Here is a 24,363-nt window from a genome sequence, read left to right on the forward strand (position 1 = left end):
ATCACTTAATTGCTTAAACACAATCATCCAGTCAGGTGTCGACTCCCTAGGGGGTGACATCACTAACACAGGCAACTGCTCCGCCTCCACCTCATTTTCCTCCTCATACATGTCGACACACGCGTACCGACACACAGCACACACACCGGGAATGCTCTGATAGAGGACAGGACCCCACTTAGCCCTTTGGAGAGACAGAGGGAGAGTCTGCCAGCACACACCCAGCGCTATATATATATATACAGGGATAACCTTATATAAGTGTTAATCCCTTATAGCTGCTGTTAATCTAGTTATTTGCTGCCAAAATGCCCCCCCTTCTCTTTTTTACCCTGAATCAGATGCAGTACTGCAGGGGAGAATCAGGGAGCCGTCCTTCCAGCGGAGCTGTGAGGGAATAATGGCGCCAGTGTGCTGAGGAGATAGGCCCCGCCCCTTCACGACGTCCTTAACTCCCGCTTTTTTGTGTAAAATGGCAGGGGAAAAAATACATCCATATAGCCCTGGAGCTATATGTGATGTATTCCTTTTGCCAGCTAAGGTATATGTGTGTTATATTGCGTCTCAGGGCGCTCCCCCCCAGCGCCCTGCACCCTCAGTGACCGGAGTGTGAAGTGTGCTGAGAGCAATGGCGCACAGCTGCGGTGCTGTGCGCTACCTTAGTCTTGAAGACAGGATGTCTTCTGCCGCCGCTTTCACCGGACCTTCGTCTCTTCTGGCTCTGTAAGGGGGACGGCGGCGCGGCTCCGGTGACCCATCCAGGCTGAACCTGTGATCGTCCCTCTGGAGCCAACGTCCAGTAGCCTAAGAAGCCCAATCCACTCTGCACTCAGGTGAGTTCGCTTCTTCTCCCCTTAGTCCCACGATGCAGTGAGCCTGTTGCCAGCAGGACTCACTGAAAATAAAAAAACCTAACTAAACTTTTATTCTAAGCAGCTCTGGAGAGCTACCTAGTTTGCACCCTTCTCGGCCGGGCACAAAAATCTAACTGGCTTGGAGGAGGGTCATAGGGGGAGGAGCCAGTGCACACCACCTGATATCTCAAGCTTTTATTTTGTGCCCTGTCTCCTGCGGAGCCGCTATTCCCCATGGTCCTTACGGAGTCCCAGCATCCACTTAGGACGTTAGAGAAATGTGTAACACATTTTTTATTGCCGAGATCATGCAACGGATGTTCCTAGTGGATTGTGTATATATATATATATCTCAACCTCGTCGACACTGGAGTCAGACTCCGTGTCGACATCTGTGTCTGCCATCTGAGGTAACGGGCGTTTTTTGAGCCCCTGATGGCCTTTGAGACGCCTGGGCAGGCGCGGGCTGAGAAGCCGGCTGTCCCACAGCTGTTACATCATTTAGCCTTTTATGTAAGGAGTTGACATTGTCGGTTAATACCTTCCACCTATCCATCCACTCCGGTGTCGGCCCCACATGGGACGAAATCCCATTTATCGGCCTCTGCTCCGCCTCCACGTAACCTTCCTCATCCAACATGTCGACACAGCCGTACCGACACACCGCACACACACAGGGAATGCTCTGACTGAGGACAGGACCCCACAAAGTCCTTTGGGGAGACAGAGAGAGAGTATGCCAGCACACACCAGAGCGCTATATAATACAGGGATTAACACTATAACTGAGTGATTTTTCCCCCAATAGCTGCTTGTATACATATATTGCGCCTAAATTTAGTGCCCCCCCTCTCTTTTTAACTCTTTGAGCCTGAAAACTACAGGGGAGAGCCTGGGGAGCTATCTTCCAGCTGCACTGTGAAGATAAAATGGCGCCAGTGTGCTGAGGGAGATAGCCCCGCCCCTTTTTCGGCTGACTTTTCTCCCGCTTTTTCATGGATTCTGGCAGGGGTAATTTATCACATATATAGCCCTGGGACTATATATTGTGATGATTTGCCAGCCAAGGTGTCTTATATTGCCCTCAGGACGCCCCCCACCCCAGCGCCCTGCACCCATCAGTGACCGGAGTGTGAGGTGTGCATGAGGAGCAATGGCGCACAGCTGCAGTGCTGTGCGCTACCTTGTTGAAGACAGAAGTCTTCTGCCGCCGATTTTCCGGAACACTTCTTGCTTCTGGCTCTGTAAGGGGGCCGGCGGTGCGGCTCCGGGAACGAACACCAAGGTCGGGTCCTGCGGTCGATCCCTCTGGAGCTAATGGTGTCCAGTAGCCTAAGAAGCCCAAACTACCACCTGTTAGGTAGGTTCGCTTCTTCTCCCCTTAGTCCCTCGCTGCAGTGAGTCTGTTGCCAGCAGATCTCACTGTAAAATAAAAAACCTAAATATACTTTCTTTCTAGGAGCTCAGGAGAGCCCCTAGTGTGCATCCAGCTCAGCCGGGCACAAGAATCTAACTGAGGTCTGGAGGAGGGTCATAGTGGGAGGAGCCAGTGCACACCAGTAGTCTAAAGCTTTCTTTTAGTTGTGCCCAGTCTCCTGCGGAGCCGCTATTCCCCATGGTCCTTACGGAGTCCCAGCATCCACTTAGGACGTTAGAGAAATAATGATAATACTTTTAGCTACAGTATATAGTTCTTTTCTCCAATAGGACTCATGGTGCTTTACTGATACCATGAACATGATACAGAGGTTCACATTTTCATTAAATACAGATACCATGAATATAATAGAAAGGTGGGGCCGCCATTTTGGATTATCAATTCCAACGATTATTCATCCTCCCCATGAAGGAACCAGTGATGCAGCCATTTTATGCACACTACAGTGCATAGGATTACATTCTGCAGAATAGGCAATATCTGAAAGAGATTACACATAATTGAGGAGGTAAAACATTCTAGGCGAGATAAACGAACCTTGGAAAATTATCAGAACCATGCATTATTCATCCTATAGAAGAGAGTACCAGACGAGGCAGCCATTGTGGGCGCACTTCATACAGGTTACAATTTGCAAGATAAGCAATACATGGAAATAGGACATACAGGGGTAAAAATTAGAAGCAACTTCATCCTGCCCATGAAAGCAGCAGGTAAGGCAGCCACGTAGGGCACACTAAATAGGTTACAAAAGGCAATATGAGCAATTCTTGGAGTGTTTATACAGTGTGGAATTACAGAAAACAAAAAGTACAGTAGGTTGGTGTGGGCAAAGATACTGGGTAAGTGGGATTGGGTGTGTGTGACAAAACTGGCCATGCAGGAGTCCCTTGATTTGCCGATCCCGAATGTGATGTACAGCACATTGCAGCTAATTCAATTGACCCTACATTTTTATCTTATTAGCCCATCCATGTAGAACGTAAGCCCTGATGGACAGGGTCCTCTGCCTGTTTTCCATGTCTGACGCTGAATTTGCGGTCATTCAATGCGATTTGGTTGAAATTTCATATAGGCATTTTTATCTAGCCTATTTGTAAGTTCAATTTGTCATCTTGCATGCATAACTCACATGCCCTGTGTTGTTATAGTAATGTTACACGGTGGTTATCTGTTGTGTATTGTATTTATGTTCTGCAACTCTGCTATGTTTTTATGTTTAACCCTTGAATGGAGCTGTGGACACTTTGTGGTGCCTCGTAATTCAATAATAATAATAATAATAATAATAATAATAATAATAATAATAATGTAGCACCTGGCACCCAAATGTAAAGTGGGACAGTACTCAGTTGCAGTTCATTGAGACAGTAAAATTACAATGCTGCCGGTATTGTACAGCTGACTGCTCAGCACTGGGAGAGTCAGTGGGGCAGATTTATCACTGCTCACTCCCCACCCCCAAACGGCTGCAGCATGTCAATCATTCTGTGGCTTAGGGGGCACTGCCAGCGATCTTGCAGGACAAGATCGGCACATGTACAGTACAGATACCCATCATGCGCTGATCGGGAAATATTGGCGTTGTGCAGAAACCATCGGGTTCACGTACAACTCTGAATCAGACCTATAATCTATAAGCAAAATTAGGTCAATAAACAGGCAAAAGGCAGACTGCAAGGTTTGCTGCTCAGGAAAAAGGCAATAGCCAACAGCAATATATCCAGGGGACCAATAGCACAAAATAAGATTTTACTTACCGGTAAATCTATTTCTCGTAGTCCGTAGAAGATGCTGGGCCTCCGTAAGGACCATGGGGAATAGACGGGCTCCGAAGGAGATAGGGCACTTTAAGAAAGCTTTGGACTCTGGGTGTGCACTGGCTCCTCCCTCTATGCCCCTCCTCCAGACCTCAGTTAGGGAAACTGTGCCCAGAGGAGATGGACAGTACGAGGAAGGATTTTTGTAAATCTAAGGGCGAGATCCATACCAGCCACACCAATCACACCGTATAACTTGTGATAAACTACCCAGTTAACAGTATGAACAACAACATAGCCACGGTTCAACCGATAAACTATAACATAACCCTTATGTAAGCAATAACTATATACAAGTCTTGCAGAAGAAGTCCGCACTTGGGACGGGCGCCCAGCATCCTCTACGGACTACGAGAAATAGATTTACCGGTAAGTAAAATCTTATTTTCTCTAACGTCCTTGAGGATGCTGGGACTCCGTAAGGACCATGGGGATTATACCAAAGCTCCCAAACGGGCGGGAGAGTGCGGATGACTCTGCAGCACCGATTGAGCAAACAGGAGGTCCTCCTCAGCCAGGGTATCAAACTTATAGAACTTTGCAAAGGTGTTAGACCCCGACCAAGTAGCTGCTCGGCACAACTGTAATGCCGAGACCCCTCGGGCAGCCGCCCAAGAAGAGCCCACTTTCCTAGTGGAATGGGCCTTAACCGATTTCGGTAACGGCAATCCTGCCGTAGAATGCGCCTGCTGAATCGTGTTACAGATCCAGCGAGCAATAGTCTGCTTTGAAGTAGGAGCGCCAACCTTGTTGGCCGCATACAGAACAAACAGAGCTTCAGTCTTCCTGATTCTAGCCGTTCTGGTCACATAAATCTTCAAAGCCCTGACCACATCCAGGGACTCGGAATCCTCCAAGTCCCGTGTAGCCACAGGCACGACAATAGGTTGGTTCATATGAAAAGATGAGACCACCTTGGGCAGAAATTGAGGACGAGTCCTCAACTCTGCCCTATCCACGTGAAAAACCAAGTATGGGCTTTTATGTGATAAAGCCGCCAATTCCGAAACACGTCTAGCCGAAGCTAATGCCAACAACATGACCAATTTCCACGTGAGGTATTTCAACTCCACAGTTTTGAGTGGTTCAAACCAAGGTGACTTGAGGAAACGTAACACCACGTTAAGATCCCAAGGCGCCATCGGTGCCACAAAGGGAGGCTGAATATGCAGCACCCCCTTCACAAAAGTCTGTACTTCAGGAAGAGAGGCTAATTCTCTTTAAAAGAAAATGGATAAGGCCGAAATTTGGACCTTTATGGACCCTAATTTTAGGCCCAAAGTCACTCCTGTTTGAAGGAAGTGAAGCAGACGGCCCAAATGGAACTCCTCCGTAGGAGCAGCTCTGGCCTCACACCAAGAAACATATTTCCGCCATATACGGTGATAATGTTTTAACGTCACGTCTTTGCTAGCCTTGATCAGGGTAGGATTGACTTCCTCCGGAATTCCTTTTTCCGCTAGGATCCGGCGTTCAACCGCCATGCCGTCAAACGCAGCCGCGGTAAGTCTTGGAACAGACAGGGCCCCTGCCGCAGCAGGTCCTGCCTTAGAGGAAGAGGCCACGGATCTTCTGTGAGCAACTCTTGCAGCTCCGGATACCAAGTCCTCCGTGGCCAATCTGGAACAATGAGGATTGTTCTGACCCTGCTCATTCTTATTATTCTCAACACTTTAGGTATGAGAGGAAGAGGAGGAAACACATAGACCGATCTGAACACCCAAGGTGTCACCAGAGCGTCTACCGCTACCGCCTGAGGGTCCCTTGACCTGGCGCAATACCGCTTTAGCTTTTTGTTGAGACGGAATGCCATCATGTCGATTTGAGGCAGTCCCCATCGATCCGTGATCTGTGCGAAGACTTCTTGATGAAGTCCCCACTCTCCCGGATGCAGGTCGTGCCTGCTGAGGATGTCCGCCTCCCAGTTGTCCACCCCCGGGATGAACACTGCTGATAGCGCGCTTACATGGCCTTCCGCCCAGCGTAGAATCCTGGTCGCTTTTGCCATGGCCACTCTGCTCCTTGTTCCGCCTTGCCGGTTTATATGAGCCACTGCCGTGACGTTGTCCGACTGAATCAGAATCGGTTTTCTCCGAAGCAACTCCTCCGCTTGACACAGGGCGTTGTATATGGCCCTCAACTCCAGGACGTTGATGTGGAGACAAGTCTCTAGGTTTGACCAGAGACCTTGGAAATTTCTTCCCAGTGTTACTGCTCCGCAGCCTCGGAGGCTTGCGTCCGTGGTCACCAGGACCCAGTCCTGAATGCCGAACCTGCGACCCTCTAGCAGGTGAGCACTGTTCAGCCACCACAGGAGAGATACCCTGGTCCTGGGAGACAGGGTGATCCTTTGATGCATTCGTAAATGGGACCCGGACCACTTGTCCAAGAGGTCCCATTGAAAGGTCCTCGCATGGAACCTGCCGAAAGGGATGGCCTCGTATGAAGCCACCATCTTCCCCAGGACCCGCGTGCAATGATGCACTGAAACTTTTTTTGGTTTTAATAGGTTCCTGACCATGGCTATGAGCTTCTGAACCTTTTCGATCGGAAGAAAAACCTTTTTCTGGTCTGTGTCTAGAATCAGGCCCAATAAGGTCAGACGCGTTGTAGGGACTAGCTGGGACTTCGGTATATTGAGAATCCAGGCGTGTATGTGCAACATCTTCATGGACAGAGACACGCTGTCCAGCAACTTCTCCCGAGATCTCGCCTTTATGAGGAGATCGTCCAAGTATGGGATAATTGTGACCCCCTGCCTGCGCAGGAGCACCATCATTTCCGCCATTACCTTGGTAAAAATCATCGGGGCCGTGGAAAGCCCAAACGGCAACGTCTGAAATTGGTAGTGACAGTCCTGCACTGCAAATCTCAGGAACGCCTGATGAGGGGGGAATATCGGAACATGAAGGTATGCATCCTTTATGTCCAGGGACACCATCCAATCCCCCCCCCTCCAGGCTGGCGATGACCGCCCTGAGTGATTCCATCTTGAACTTGAACCTCTTCAAGTACAGGTTCAGAGATTTTAGGTTTAAAATGGGTCTGACCGAACCGTCCGGTTTCGGAACACAAACAAGGTTGAGTAATATCCCTCTCCTTGCTGGAGATGAGGAACTGTGACAATCACCTGTTGAATATCCAATTTTTGGATTGCCGCCAACACTAGCTCCCTCTCTGACGGGGAAGCCGGCAGAGCCGATTTGAAAAACCGGCGAGGAGGCAAGTCTTCGAATTCCAGCCTGTATCCCTGAAAAACAATCTTTAATGCCCAGGGATCCACCTGCGAGTGAACCCAGACGTGGCTGAAAAAACCGAAGACGAGCCCCCACTAGATCTGCCTCCCCCCGGGAAGCCCCAGCGTCATGCGGTGGACTTTGCAGAGGCAGGGGAGGACTTTTGCTCTTGGGAACTAGCTGTGTGCAGCTTCTTTCCCCTACTTTCCCTCTGGCAACAAAGGATGATCCCCGTACCTTTTTGTTTTTATTGGAACGAAAGGACTGCATTTGATAATGGGGTGCCTTTTTTGTATACTGTGGGGGGACATAAGGTAAGAAATTCGACTTACCAGCCGTAGCCGTAGAGACAAGGTCCGAGAGGCCGTCTCTAAACAACTCCTCCCCTTTGTAAGGCAAGGACTCCATATGCCGCTTTGAATCGGCATCTCCCGTCCACTGTCGGGTCCACAAGAGCCGCCTAGCAGAAATAGACATAGCATTTATTCTGGAGCTTAATAAACAAATGTCTCTCTGAGCATCTCTCATATACAAGGCAGCATCTCTGATATGCTCTATGGTCATTTGAATAGCATCCCTATCTAAGGTGTCAATCTCCGTAGATAAGGAATCTGCCCATGCCACAGCCGCACTACAAACCCAGGCCGACGCCATAGCCGGTCTAGCAATAGTACCTGAATGAGTGTAAATGTGCTTCAAGGTAATTTCCTGCCTGCGGTCAGCAGGTTCCTTGAGGGAAGCCGTATCCTGAGAAGGCAGTGCCACCTTTTTGGACAAGCGTGTCAGCGCCTTGTCTACTTTAGGCGAAGATTGCCAGCGTATCCTATCAGTTTGTGGAAAAGGATATGCCATAAGAACCCTTTTGGGAACTTGTGGTCTCCTATCCGGAGATTCCCAAGCCTTTTCGCACAATTCACTTAGTTCAAATGAGGATGGAAAGGTGACTTCAGGCTTTTTCCCTTTATACATGTGTACCCTCGTGTCAGGGACCGGGGGTTCTTCAGTAATATGCAAAACCTCTTTAATGGCAATAATCATGTACCGAATACCTTTTGCCACCTTCGGCTGTAATTTTGCATCTTCATAGTCGACACTAGAGTCAGTATCTGTGTCATCGATCTGGGATATGGTGCGCTTCTGAGACCCCGAAGGGCCTGGCGCCACAGGGACAGGCATGGACTGGCTACCTGACTGATACCTAGCTTCTGCCTTGTCTAACCTCTTATGCAATAGATTGACATTTGCATTCAAGACATTCAGCATATCCACCCATTCCGGTGTCGGCGTTGCCGACGGCGACATGACATTCAAGCACTCCCCCTCCACATTAAGCGAGCCTTCCTCGTCAAACATGTCGACACACGCGTACCGACACACTTCACACACACAGGGAACCCCTTTCCTGAAGACAGTATCCCTGTCAAGGCCCTTTGGAGAGACAGAGAGAGAGTATGCCAGCACACACCCCAGCGCAATGATCCTGGAGACCAACACAAAATGTTTTTCCCCAGCCGTGCTGTATAATATGTTATCCGCCAATTATGTGCCCCCCCTCTCTTTTAAACACTCCTTCACCGTGTGTAAGCAGGGGAGAGTCCGGGGAGCTTCCTCTCAGCGGTGCTGTGGAGAGAAAATGGCGCTGGTGAGTGCTGAGGGAGAAGCCCCGCCCCCTCGGCGGCGGGCTTCTGTCCCGCTCAAACTTAGTAAAATATGGCGGGGGCTCTTTTATATACATGCACAGTGCCCACCTGTTTATATTGCTGCCCAGGGCGCCCCCTCCCCCCCCCCCCCTGCGCCCTGCACCCTTACAGTGACCGGAGTGTGTGAGGTGTATGGGAGCAATGACGCACAGCTGCAGTGCTGTGCGTTACCTCCGTGAAGCTGAAGGCTTCTGCCGCCTGACGACTTCTGTCTTCTGTTCTTCTAGCTCTGTGAGGAGAACGGCGGCGCAGCTCCGGGGGTGGACGCCCAGTAAGAACCTGCGTTCACCCCCTCTGGAGCTAATGGTGTCCAGTAGCCGAGGAAGCAGAGCCTATCTTAGACAAGAAGGTCTGCTCCTCTCTCCCTCGATGCAGGGAGCCTGTTGCCAGCAGTGCTCCCTGTGAAAAAGTAGAAAAAGTAGAGAAAAAATCCAAACAAAAATGCTTTTAGGCAGAGAACTCAGGAGAGCTCTCTGCAGTGCACCCATCCTGCTCTGGGCACAGTGTAAAACTGAGGTCTGGAGGAGGGGCATAGAGGGAGGAGCCAGTGCACACCCAGAGTCCAAAGCTTTCTTAAAGTGCCCTATCTCCTGCGAAGCCCGTCTATTCCCCATGGTCCTTACGGAGTCCCAGCATCCTCAAGGACGTTAGAGAAAGTTAGATTTCAGATCCTATAAATAAGCACCTAAGTAATGTCAGGTCTGTACTAATGTTGGTACGGAGCGCCAAATGGCATGCACAGACACACAGAACTCAATGAGTACTATAAGATATGCCAGTTAGGTACTTACCTGGTTGCATGTGCCCAATACATGGGGGTCTATTCATGAAGCAGTGATAAAAGTGGAGAAGTAAGCCAGTGGAGAAGTTGCCCATGTCAACCAATCAGCATTGAAGTAACATTTATAATTTGCATACTATACAATTGTACGGAGCTGCTGATTGGTTGAAATGGGCAACTTCTCCACAGATTCACTTCTCCACTCTCTTCACTGCTTCATGAATAGACTCCATGATCCATCTGTAGTCACTTGGGAAAAGACTGGAGATTACACTAACAGTGCATGTTTTCCATGTGTCTGTGCTGGAGCACAGGTTTGTTTATTACAAACCGAAGCGTTTTAAAAGATTCACAGGTGGTTCAAATTATTTCCCTTGTGATTCTGTAAGGAGACCCTAGTGTGTGTCTACAGGTCTAGAATTAGAAGCACTGGTTCAGACTATCAAAGCTAAACTGTATTTAGTAACCTTTAAGGATGCACATCAGATGCCTAATTATAATTGACTAGTCACAACTCTTTATGATTTGCTGAGGTTCAGAAAGGCAGGTTTTTTTTACTTGTCAAATATCATCCAATTCTAAGAATTACCAGAAAAGGAAAAGATACGTATCATTTACTACTGGTAAGTACACTTAAAAAACAACTTGTTAATACATACATTAATTAATGTTTTATTTAAGTTACACCGAACCAATGATTGACAATAGGTAAGTAATGGGTGCCCAACGGAGTTATGAATTATGCCAATTGGGCACGAAAACCGCAGATGTTCAGAATTTCTGCTCGCACCAGGTGGCGAGCAGAAATGTGTGAAAAGTCTGGCTTTTGGGTGCCCCAACTGTATTTTTAACAACGCGCCCAGGGGCTTATTTATGTTTGTACAGAAACACCTACGCTATTGCGAATTTATCAGTCTACAGACTTGCTAATCATCGAAAGTGATGCTGCTGCCCAGAATAGTATATAGATGCCCACCGGAGCCATCACAAAGTCCTCAGTAACTGCGTACACATTCGCAGCATCATCGTAATAATGAGGAACATTGACTCCTCGAGCGAATCTATGGTCATGCAGGCTAGCCATGGCTGTGGCGATGCTGACACCATGTGTCTCTACATACATGATCGCACCTGAAGACAGATACACACCCTGAAAATGGCTATGACAAACCTGTGTGTTTGAGGGCACTCCCCGTTGCTGCCCCCCAAACGGTCCTTTTAATCAGTCTGCGAGTAAATACTTACTGCGAGCGGCACTGAAAAAGTACCATGGCACGTGCGCAGTGCGATCGCAGTACATGATCAGCTTACCGATAAACTGTGTGAACATCGGCATTGTGTACAAACATGAATTAGGGCCTTTGTATCAGGAAACAGCCATGTTGTAATGCAAGGGTAGCAACTATTTTGCTTTATTTTTACACTGCAATTTAAATTTGAGTTCAGACATACCCCTCTCACATCTAAAGCTCTGTATACATGTGACATCTGCCCCATCTACAGTGCAACATGGCTACTTGCTTTGTTTTTTGGCTTTGCAAAATGGAATCAGCCTCACAATATCTAGTTTGACCAATGGTTTTGGCTTTCTAGATGATGTTATGAAAAATTGAGCACATTTATTAGACATTCATGGGTCATCTTAACCAGGACACTACGGGCGTGAAACATTATAATGGAAACTGAACATTTCTTCTTCTTCAGTGTCATATAACATCATACTTGCAACTATCTGCCTTCTCCCCCAGGACGGCTCATCAGGGAGCGGAGCTCAGAAAAAGGGGGCATCATCACCCCCTGCTATGCAATGTCCATTTTACAGACATTGCAAAGCGAGGGACTGGGCTACGAGGATGCGATTATGAGCGAATCGCATCATCACCCCGCCCACTTTTCCTGTTGCTGCAGGTGGCTGCGGGGCTAAGTGTGGTGTGCCACCAGGTTGTGGGAGACTTGCCCCCTTTTCCAGGTGGCCGAGTGCCATACGATTTTCGGGACCCTCCCGGCCATTCCGGGAGAGTAGGCAAGAATGTATAACATGTGCAGTGCACTGTTGGCTGCCTGTGATTTTACCGCTAGGACTCATTATACACAGGGATTCCCTCATTTGGGGGGAGATTTATAAAAGCTTGGAAAGAGAGATAAAGTACCAACCAATCAGCTCCTAGCTGTCATTTTTCAAACACAACCTGTAACATGGCAGAAGCCGATTGGTTGGGACTTTATCTCTCCCTAAACTCTCTTGAAGTTGTTGTGGGGTATGTTCAGTCTTCATATGGTAATGCTGAGTAACGACTTAGCTCACTCATTGAAATGACTAATATATAGCTCTCTTAAGAAACCCCCTAATGAATGCAAGATTAAAGTGGATTTGTTCCTCACAGCAGATGAGCATGTTAATTGAATTACACCAAGCTTTCTTACATCTCCTGTCACAATGATTAATCTGGTTAAGATGGCAGGTCTGGTAAAATGTGCAGTGCTATTTGCCAAATGGATGTTCTGAAAGCATCATGCAACATTGGCTTTCATTTTCTGTAAAGGATAATTCAGTAAAGTTATTTCAGGAGATGAGAAAATAAATATAGTCCCTGACAAGACTGCGCCCTTGTTCAGCAAACATGTATACTCTTCAGATACATATTCGTTCAGATGAAATTTAATCATACATATAAGTCCTGGTACATAGGGGTGTTATTTTCAAACATTGAACATATGTTTTCAAAGCCTATTAAACACATTAAGACGCTGGTTGTCCAAAGCATAATGTAAGCAAGTGTTGCCCAAACTCTGTCCTCAAGGGACATAAGGTGCATACACACTGTGCGTTTTTGCCCAGCGTGTATGCACAGTGATGATCGTGGACATTGCTGGCAGGAAAATAGCTCAGTGCATACATACTGAGCTATTCTCCCTGTGCCAGCGATGACCCTGGGGGGGTGAAGCACTTTCCACAGTAGGAGACTGTGGAAAGTGCTTCACCCGGCTGTACAAACAGCCCGACGGACGGCGGTGGCTAGAGATGATGCGGGAGCGCGCATCCGCGCTCACCGCTAGCCCATACACACAGGACAAGTTTGAGCTCAAAATGCCAAAAGTGAGCTACTTTGAGCTCAAAATCGCCCAGTGTGTATGGGCCTTAACTCTCCAGGTTTAAAGATATCCACGCTTGCATACACAGGGTTAAACAAACTGACTTAGGGGGTATATTCAATTAAAGTCGGATCCATTCCGACATGCATTTGTTGTTTGTTGGAATGGATCCAACAAGGGCTATTCAATGAACGGCCAAACCCGACAGGATTGGTCCGTTCCTGACCATCTCAATCAGACTCTAAAAAAAGTTGTATTGAGATGAGGGAGCTGAGAGGAGAAGATGGGGAGAGCCGCGCGGAGACAGGGGAGAGCAGCGGGGATATGGGGGAGAGCAGCAGCTACAGCAGTGTAGCGCCGCCAGATGTCACAGCAGCGTCCACCGCCGCCAGATCTCACGGCAGCTAACGCAGCTGTAGCTGCTGCTCTCCCCCGTCTCCCCGCGGCTCTCCCCGTCTCCTCCTCTCAGCTCCCTCATCTCACTCCGACTTTTTTAAAAGTCGGATTGAGATGGTCGGAAAGGGGGCCAAAACCTGTCAGATTTGGCCCCGTTTACGACAGAAGCACGCGGACTGGTGGCTATTCCGCCGATCCACGTGCTTTCAGACAAGTCGGAATTCCAGACTTGTCGTATAATTTTGGGGTGTATTGAATAGGTCGGAACCCCTTCCGACCTAAAAAAAGTCGAAAACTGCAGTCTTTACGACAGACGGCAGCTTTCGACTGCAATTGAATATACCCCTTAGGTACTACTTCAGTCATTTGTGGGTAAGAATGGATAACCCCAAAAGGCGCCTTTTAAGACAGAGTTTGGAAAAACATTGATGTGAGCTGAACGTACCTGAATGTACACCCACAGGGTTTCGGTATATACTGTACAGTACTGTATGTTAGACAATAACAAAGTCCACAAGGCTGTAATGTCAACACTCAACATGTTGAATGTTCATAATGTAGACATTGGTCATGTAGACGCTGATGTTATGTTGACATAGTCAAATGTTGACACACTGGTTTTCTTCTTGTTCTGTGCCTAATCCTAACGGCAACCCTAACCCCCCTGGAGACAGCGACATTCTGACAAAGATGCCATTTTGCAGATGTTAACATTTTACACGTCGACCTTCTGCTGTTGACATTGTGAACATTCCGACACATAGCATTTACTTCGCTGTGGGTCAATTAAATGGATTTCTATATTGCCTTCTATGTTCACAGACATTAAGAAGGTAATTACAAAAAATATAAAAAGAAATGGAATTACAGGGTGACATTTAAGTCAGCTGGAAAACAGGAAACATTACTATAAGCCATAATAGTTAACATACCACCAGTCTGGATCCTGGCGATCACAATACAAACGCCGGAATCCCGACAAACGATGAAATGCCAACGTCGGAATACCGGCAAGGTAGGGGATTCTCCCTCTATGGGTGTCCATGACTCCCATAGAAGGGGAATATAACCTGTGGCGAGCGCAGCAAGCCCGCAAGGGTCTTTCTTGCGCTTGCCCCGCTGCCGGCATACTGGTGGCCGGGTTGTCGTTGTCGGTATACTGACTGCCGGCCTCCTGGCCGCTGGTATATCATACTGAATCCTCCATAACTACTAGTCAAATTATAACAGTCATTTTCCTAGTCATTTTAGAAAATTGAATACCTGTCTGCTATGGGTATATTTTTGCTGTGCAACAATTTTCAAGAATGTACCCTATTGGGGGGTATCCAACTACCCACGGTCAATGACTGTGGGTAATTGTATCGCCAGGGGCTATCCTATTAGCCCCAAAGCAGCGCGCTCCTCCTCCCGATGCCGGCAATTATCGCGGATTATGCTTCGGGATTTGCTGTTCAGTACAATTTAAACTATAATCTGCATTGGATAGCAGCAGCATATGTAAAGGCCCGTACACACTGGCCGATATATCGGCCGTTCTCTTGAACAGCCGTTATATCGAGAGTCCGTCGGCCAGTGTGTACGGCCGATACGTCTTTGAACTCCGTCGTTCACAGACGTATCGCGTCGGCCCCGCAGCACAGCAGACGACCAATATATCTACCGATATATTGGCGCGTTGCTGTGTGTGTACGGCGGTCGGCCGACCGCCCGTACACATGCTGCGGCAGTCGGCGGTGATTGACAGCTGAACTGGGCAGCCGTGTGTACACGCCCGCCCAGTTCATGACGTCAGTCCCCGACGGATCGGACAGTGTGTATACACAGCACACTGTCCGATCCGTCCATAGATATATCTGCAGATCAATTGATCTGCAGATATATCTTTCCAGTGTGTACCCACCTTAAGAGGTGTGTGCCAAGGCCAGCACCTGCTATAATGTAACGATAATGTTTCCATAGTGCTAACAACCTATAGATAAATTTTCCTGTATGGAACAGCTGCTGGAAGTGTAATTTATTAAGCACATACGTATTGGGGTTGCAAAGTGTTTATTTTGGACACTATAACCAAATTATCTTTAACCATTTAGTGATACTCTAAATCCATGAATGTCTCCCTTGTATCTGATAGTAAAGCTAATTTATTTTCAACACCCATAGCTATTCAGCCCCCTACATACCCCTGCCACAATACCACAAGTGGTTTGAATTCACCATGAAATACCTATTCGCACATCTAAGATAAACCTGCTGAGATGCCCAGGAACATTCAGAGTATGTATTATTATACAGTGGAGGTTATACTGTCTACAGAAGTCTTAAGGAGCGAACATTTACTTCATTTCTAAGCAATGTGACTAGATTGCTTAGAAATTAAGATCACATCGCTCCGTGTGTAGGGGTGCCGGCGACAGCGATATGCAGTCCCGCACGTCGCTATCGCCGGTGCTAGATTGGCCTTGGTGAAATGAGTGCCCCCCCTCCCTCCACTCAGCACATCACGCTGTGCTGAGTGGAGGGAGAGATGTGTGCTGAGCGGTTCGCTCACCACACATCTCCCGTCTGTACGGCCCTTTACACTATAAATTGTTCTGCAGTACAGCACATTATGGCCTGCTTCAGAGGTGGATGGTACTTGCATGCAGTGCCAATGTTGGCGCAGGTGAGCTATTATTTGCTACTGTGCATGCACAAATTATTCTGGACACTACTACAGCGAATGTACCACCCTGACCGTGCTATTCTGTACGGCAGGCATTCCCAACCACGGTCCTCAAGGCACACCAACAGTGCAGGTTTTAGGGATATCCAGGCTGCAGCACAGATGGATAAATCAAAATAACTGAGATACTAATTAAGTCACCTGTGCTGAAGCCTGGATATCACTAAAACCTGCACTGTTAGTGTGCCATGATGACCGTGGTTGGGAATGCCTGCTGTACGGGATCCCTTGTATCTGAAATGGTGTAGTAAAGTGATGGGCCTACCTGGGCGGTAACTGGGAGGTGGCTAGAAGTGAACAGGAAAAAATCTCTGCAATGTGGCCACGTCGTGGGTGTGTCATGGGCACGACAGTGCAAGCGGGCTGCGTTCTCAGACGCACAGCTGCTTCCACAGAGGCCATGTTCAGATGGAGACACTGCACCTGCTATAGGCAGGGCAAGTGTCCATGGTGAGCGCAACGGTGCGTCGATGGTGGACTTTCTAGAACATCGTTCAATCTGCGGCACTCCAGCTTCTGTGGGGGTGGTCTTCTGTATGCCGAATGTCGGGATCCCGGCGCACAGTATACCGGCGCCGGAATCCCGACACCCGGCATACCGACAACTATTCTCCCTCGTGGGGGTCCACGACCCCCCTGGAGGGAGAATAAAATAGTGCCCATAGCGTGGCGAGCGCAGCGAGCCCGCAAGGGGCTCCTTTGCGCTTGCCACGCTGTCGGTATGCCGGCGGTCGGGCTCCCGGCGCCGGTATGCTGGTCGCCGGGAGCCCGAGCGCCGGCATACCATACTACACCCTTCTGTGGAGCTACACATCTCAGCATGCCCTACCACAGTTTTGCTATTAAGGCATGCTAAACTGAGGCCGGGCATGCTGGAATGTGTAGTTCTACAGCAGCTGGTGGGCCGCAGGCCCATGGTCTAGAACCACTGTCGGTACTACTGCATGCAGGAGTGCAGAAAATGGGTGTCCCAGGGATTGCACTTTCATGCACGTTACTGCACTATGGGAAGGCTGAAACGGTCATATTCTTATTAACAGACCCGCGAGTCCACCAAAGAGTGCTAGAGCAGACACAGCAGCTCCCATCTCTGAATCAGGCCGACTTTTTGTATTTGAAAGGCGTGAGAACTGCATTGAAATGCAAATCTACAGACCAGCTAAACCTGTTACCATGGCGGCTGTTAGCAGCTGTATTATGTATTATGGGGACTCCTCTAGAGTACCTACAGTGATATTCAAGTAGCTGCCCAATATTGGTAATGTTGATCAGCCACTCAATTTTAGTTAAAAGAAGTACAGACTACACTGCATCATATACATGTCACTTACAGTACAGGGAACACCTACACACAGTTAGTGAAAGCATAACCAGTTACAATTATTGGTAAGTGACAATAATTTTTGTAACAGTATATGGCTGCCTGCCATACCACCATCCTACCCATCAGTGACGTGCGGTGAGGTAAATGGCTGGGGAGGCACTGGCCAGTATCAGAGCCAGATTTACACACACATATATGAACCTGAGAGAGGAGCATGTCAGGGAGGGATGCATTAGGGGGGTCATTCCGAGTTGGATTTCTCGCTAGCTACTTTTAGCAGCCGTGCAAACACATAGTCGCCGCCCATGGGGGAGTGTATTTTCGCTTTGCAAGAGTGCAAACGCCTGTGCAGCCGAGTGGTTTCAAACACATTTTGTACAGAACAAGACCAGCGGTGCCCCCACCCCCTCATGTAAAATAGGGGCAGTGCGCGTCGTAGGCGCGTGACAAAAATATAGGGGTATGGCTTCATGGGGAAGGGGTGTTGCCACAAAATAAAACCAATTCATATTACGGTGCACAGTAGTCTCCATTATTCAAATTACACCATAAAGTAGCGCCACTACACCAGGCAAAGACCCCTTTTTACACATTACGGCAGACAGTCCCCCTTTTTACACATTACGGCAGACAGTCCACCTTTTTACACATTACGGCAGACAGCATCCCCTTATTACACATTACGGCAGACAGAGTCCCCTTTATACACATTACGGCAGACAGCGTCCCCATTTTTACACATTGCGGCAGACAGCGTCCCCATTTTTACACATTGCGGCAGACAGCGTCCCCATTTTTACACATTGCGGCAGACAGCGTCCCCATTTTTACAAATTGCGGCAGACAGCGTCCCCTTATTACACATTACGGCAGAGTCCCCATATTACGGCAGACAAAGTCCCCTTATTACATATTACGGCAGACAAAGTCCCCTTATTACATATTACGGCAGACAAAGTCCCCTTATTACATATTACGGCAGACAAAGTCCCCTTATTACACATTGCGCAGACAGCGTCCCCTTTTTTACACATTGCGGCAGATAGAGTCCCCTTTTTTACACATTACGGCAGACAGCGTCCCCTTATTACACATTACGGCACACAGCGTCCCCATTTTTACACATTACGGCAGACAGCGTCCCCATTTTTACACATTACGGCACACAGCGTCCCCATTTTTACACATTACGGCAGACAGCGTCCCCATTTTTACACATTACGGCAGACAGCGTCCCCATTTTTACAAATTGCGGCAGACAGCGTCCCCTTATTACACATTACGGCAGAGTCCCCATATTACGGCAGACAAAGTCCCCTTATTACATATTACGGCAGACAAAGTCCCCTTATTACATATTACGGCAGACAAAGTCCCCTTATTACATATTACGGCAGACAAAGTCCCCTTATTACACATTGCGCAGACAGCGTCCCCTTTTTTACACATTGCGGCAGATAGAGTCCCCTTTTTTACACATTACGGCAGACAGCGTCCCCTTATTACACATTACGGCACACAGCGTCCCCATTTTTACACATTACGGCAGACAGCGTCCCCATTTTTACACATTACGGCAGACAGCGTCCCCATTTTTACACATTACGGCAGACAGCGTCCCCTTTTTTTTACACATAATGGCAGACAGCGTCCCCTTATTACACATTACGGCAGACAGTCCCCTTTTTTCCACATTGTGGCAGAGACCCCTTTTTTACACATAAAAAAAAATCCTGAGATCATATGCTGTTAGCAGAGATAACAACTTGATCTCAGACACTGAAGCCTCGGCTGCTGGGGGAGATAAGAGAGATGCTTTGAGTACCCCCCCCTCCGCCCTTCCACTTCCCAGTTCACTCGATCAGTGTGGAGATTAGGCAGCAAGGAGAGGAAGATCTGGCCACGTTCCTGCAGTAGAGTTGTACTCCTCTCCAGCCCAAGCCAGTGGGAGTGCTTGTGACTAGCACCAGTCAGGGAAGGAAGCTGTTGCATTGCATCATGGGGGAAAGGGGCGTGCCTTGAGACCCTCTCAAACCACGCATGTCAGAGCTGCCTCTTCTGGCATTGTTTTCAATGCAGAGTTACAGCCTGGCGTGCGGCTCCGCCCCCTAGCTCCAAGCAGTTTCTGGTTACCAGAGGGAGGCAGAGCTATTGCTGCCTCTCCTCTGTCCCTATGAACGAGCAGTGAGTGCAGCAATTTCATACTGCAATGGAAGCAGTTGATATTACACTGATCTGTATTATAACACAGATCAGTGGAAAAATCAGCTGTTTTCATTGCAGTTTGACAGGTGACGCTCTGCCTCCCCTGACTGCACGTCCCTGCTACCCATTATATCACCCATAATATCATATCATTGCAACTTCCTTATCTTACAAGCTGACATCATAGAACAGATGTTAGTATAGATATAGAAGCACTATGTAAGCTACTTAAAAAAGTGTAATCTCACATAGGAACATATATACTCAGGGGTCTATTCATGAAGCAGTGAAAAGTGTGGAGAAGTGAGCCAGTGTAGAAGTTGCCCATGGCAAACTATCAGCTGCTCCGTACAATTGTACAGTATGCAAATTATAAACGTTACTTCAATGCTGATTGGTTGCCATGGGCAACTTCTCCACACTTTTCACTGCTTCATGAATAGACCGCTAAGGGGTCTATTCATGAAGAAGTGAAAAGTGTGGAGAAGTGAGCAAGTGGAGAAGTTGCCCATGGCAACCAATCAGCATTGAAGTAACAGTTATAATTTGCATACTGTACAATTGTACGGAGCAGCTGATTAGTTGCCATGAGCAGCTTCTCCACTCTTTTCACTGCTTCATGAATAAACCCTTAAGTCTTGGAGAGTGATAAAATTGAGAGATAAACTACCAAGACATCAGCTCATGTCTGTCATTTTTCAAACAACCTGCAACATGGCAATTAGGAGCTGATTGGTTGGTAGTTTATCTCTCAACATTATCACTTTCCAAGGCTTAATACATCTGCCCCACAGACATATAAAAAAAGATAGTTTTAAACCTTTTAAACATGAATAGATAGTAATTTTTCCAAGAAGTTCCCCTATAATTTAATGTTCTCTTTGCAAAATCTAACTAAGAGGGACTATATTATTTAATTGCTACTGGGAATAGAAAAAAAAATATCTCCTGAAAACATCTGGTTTCACCTTGTTCCTAGGAGAGTGTAAGGCACTCAGTAACCATACTCCTTAATGGTCACATTATGGCAAATTATGGAAGTTGCAGGATTTTGTGAACGTCCAAAGCCTTGACTATATCATATCTCATGTGACAGTGGTTGCCAAGGTAACTGTATGACATTTATCATACACAACTTGATCCTAAGGAAAAGGTAACAATTCCATGGGGGCAATTCAATTGTTTCCTCTGCGGCTAACACTAGAGGGCACAAAACATAGCAATTCAATTGTTGTTCTGTTTAGACGCCTGTTAGCCATGGGGGAAACATTTCTTCTTGCAGTCTCTTGAGGTGCGAGAAGAAATGCGTGCAAAGTCCGTGGTAGGCCTTAACAACTGCTTTAGACTGGTTTAGCTGCAATGCTTTTGGGCGTGTCAACACTTATTTTAGGGCAGACTACATGGGCCAAGTGGTTCTTATCTGCCGTCAAAATTCTATGAATGGGCATCACAGTGGAGCAACAATTGAATTGCTCCGTCGGGTGTCTTCGTGTAAACACCAAGCAGGGGGCACCGCAAACAACTTAATCGCCCCTCTTGTGTCTTCTTAGAGATAGCCAGAGCATTTCTAATTGAAAAAAAAAATGCATCTCATTTTAGAGGACAGTGCACCTCTCTCAATTGGGGGTCCATTTATTAATGATCCGGTTTTAGACTTGACAATTAGAATTTCTTATTTATGTGCAACCTGATAAAGTATAAATAGGTTTTATCTTTTGATTTATTATAAGCAAGATATTGCAGTGTATTGTTCAAAATCATCTACAAGCACAATTAGCAAGGAGCATGTTTTACCTCCCATAGCAACACTGTCCTGCTAATGACATTTTCAGCAGTAGAAAAGCAGATTATAAATGTGAAATACATTGTAACGTCATTATACAACTACACAAATACAAAAGAAAAAAGAAAGCTGGAAATGAATAGGGAAACTGCATTTTGCAATGCCAAACAAAAAGTTGCCTTTATATAAGTTCATAAATCTTTTAAGGAAGAAATTACTTATGAAACAAAAAATTATGAAAGGTTTGTACATTTTTTACTCTGCAACACATTAAGCATTAGTGAATATACAATGTAAAAATGAATTGCACAGATGTCAGCAGCATCAATTGGCTCAAGAGGTAACAGTTGAACAAGTGTTCCAGGCTCCAGCACCCTCCCTGTAGGGCCTAATGTTACTTCAGCCTTCTTTCTCCAGCTATCTAAAGGTTGCATATTATGCAGCTCAGCGTGTTGGACATAAAGCTTCTGCATCCTCTTGTTAAATAATTGAGCCGGTTTACAAAACTCCACCTGCTCCACATGGCACAATGACACTAGGACAGGATGGGGACAAGGCCACAGATGCCTCCACCACTGATGGATGGGGGGGGGGGGACTGCTGATATGCCAGTCATGTTTGCAAAATCATTCCACACCCAACTTATCATTTATACACCATAAAGACATTATACTGAATCTTTGAACAGCCATTGGTCTCACATCCTGGGCTACTAGCAAATATTTCACTTATGCATTGTGTTTTCTGTACAGAAACACCTGCTAAGCAGCAGCAGGGAGATCAGCAAGATGTCACATTTCCATGCAGTAGAGTACACTTAGATTACAGCTGGATGCTACAAAGCCACCAGCACATTACTAGGGAGAAAGCATGAGCTAAATATCAGACATGATGCTAGAACACCTCAGACACATCCGATTCCGATCCACGCCCATGATGATGTCCCCGCATACTATCACATGCAGCAGCAGCAGCAGCACTGTCACCCACCACCCATCCTACCCACACCATGCACAATAGAGGATTACGCCCATTGTGCCTGCAGGCCAGCATCGCCCGGTCCCCATCACCCAGCAATTCCTAAACCCCTTGGCAGCAATGAATGAAAAGGCTGCTGCTATTTATATGCATATCCTTACACTGACCGTTATAGTGTGCGGCGGGGGCGGAGGTGTGTGTGCTGTCATGTTCCCATGTGTACATAACATTTATACTGCGTTGGAAAGTATCTTACTTTTTGTGTGTCCATAGCCAGGCCCGGGCTCCTCTTGGCTTCTGTGCGAGAGGATGCGTGAAGTGGATAAAGATAAAGAAGAAATGACTTGTCTGATGAATGAGCGAGCAGCAGCCTCAGCTCCACCTCCGAGTCCTCGCTCAGCTCAGCTGCTGCTGGTGCAGGTCTCAGAACGCAGGACCAGAGAAAGCAGGACAACCACCGAGACTAGGGGAGGACAGGGTCAGAGTGTCTTCCTTCTGCACCATAGAGAGGGGAGACACTCAGTCGGTGCGTCACAGTGCCCTTTTGTGAAGCAATCGTAAACCATTTTGTTTGAGGGCAAGTCTTGTTTTGCTTTCGAATACAAACAAAGAAGCCTTGCACTGGTCAATAGATTATGCATAGGAGCTCAAAATAAAGTGGTAATGTAGATGCAGGGGTCAATGAAAGTGATTCTTATTTTTTGACTTTAGAGAAATAAAATTCTAAAACACCTGCCCTTGCTATGAAGTGTTAAATGCTCAAATGTACCAATGCTAGCAACAGTTTATTAATCAACATGATTCATTTTAATAATCGGTACATTTGAGCATTTATCACTTAATAAAAGCGCAAGTTTATAATTTTATTTCTCCATAGCGAACAAAGAGTGCTTGTCACCTTATAATATACATATATATTCAAAATGACTATCATTGTTAGCATACCCAACATCTAGCTAAAAACTGGTACAAATAATGAAAAGGGGTGTGGCCACAAGTACAGGGGGTGTGTCCCTGCGGTGCTGCAACATAAAAAAATAGAAATACAGAAACATTGCACCCGATACAAAGCTCTTTTTGGCCGGTACAGGCCATAAAGAAAATGGTACTGTACTGGCCAAAAAGGTACAGTTGGAGGCAGGGTCGTCTTTTCGTATGGGCTCAATAGGCACTTGCCCAAGGGCCCCAGATGTATAAGGGCCCTAGGCTGATAGCTGAGGGTCCCCTCTTTCCAGGGGTACCAGATTTTTTAAAATCTGCCCTGGGAAACCGGCGATATCCGACTTCAAAGCAGTGGTCCCCATCCAAGCCTGTTAATTGCTCTTCCCAGCCAGATATCTCAGGTTCTGTCTGACGTAGAGTTTTTCTGAGAGTATTCTCCAAATGCTGGGACTCTCAGTGGACACTGGCAGCTTGTCTCTACTATGAACCCAGAACTAGAGATATCAGCCTTCCAGCAGCTGGTCCCCGCTCCAGCTCCACACGCCTGCTATGCAGTTTTATATTTTCATCGGTGGATTGCTCTGGCTTTTGAACTCTGGTCCCTAGAACCTACTGAAAGGTGGGACTCTCTAGTGTTTTTATCCTATTGAAAGTTAAGAAATCTATTTCCAGGAATTTGAGATATCTGCAGTCAAGCAAGCTGCCCTCCCACCAGAAAATGATAAATGTTAAGCTAACTCCACTATCCACCCCTCATCTGCGTATTAAACACCCCCTACCACCCTGGAAGTCATGTCCCGGGGCCTCTTGATTCAGCCCAATGCCCCCTTCTACAGTTAAGTGTTCTCCCTCCCACCCCATCTCCCACCATCTGTGCGTAAAGGAATAAATAGCAGAAATTACTGCTCCAGGTCCTACTGAGCAGAAGACAGAACAGCCCCTACCACCCCGCAGGACATTGAAGCTGCCACTGCCCCTACCGCTGGAGGATGGGTAGGGGCCTCAGTGCATTGCTGTGCCCAGGGGCCTACACTGCTGATAAGACTGCCCTGGTTGGAGTTTATGTGTTAGCATGGTCACTACCTCTG

General features: G+C 47.2%; 1 protein-coding gene across 3 annotated transcripts in view; it reads right to left on the reverse strand.

Annotated features, from left to right (window-relative positions):
- Positions 1-22,818, reverse strand: part of FSD1L (fibronectin type III and SPRY domain containing 1 like) — a 240,097-nt gene extending 217,279 nt beyond the window's left edge. For all 3 annotated transcript variants that reach the window (XM_063914148.1, XM_063914147.1, XM_063914146.1), the window contains exon 1: positions 22,590-22,818. In XM_063914148.1, coding sequence (XP_063770218.1) covers positions 22,590-22,604 — 15 coding nt within the window. In that variant the 5' untranslated portion in view covers positions 22,605-22,818. The remainder of the gene's footprint in view (positions 1-22,589) is intronic.
- Between the last annotated feature and the right edge of the window lie 1,545 nt (positions 22,819-24,363).

The sequence above is a fragment of the Pseudophryne corroboree genome, chromosome 1 (genome assembly GCF_028390025.1).
Source record: "Pseudophryne corroboree isolate aPseCor3 chromosome 1, aPseCor3.hap2, whole genome shotgun sequence".
Lineage (NCBI taxonomy): Eukaryota > Metazoa > Chordata > Amphibia > Anura > Myobatrachidae > Pseudophryne > Pseudophryne corroboree.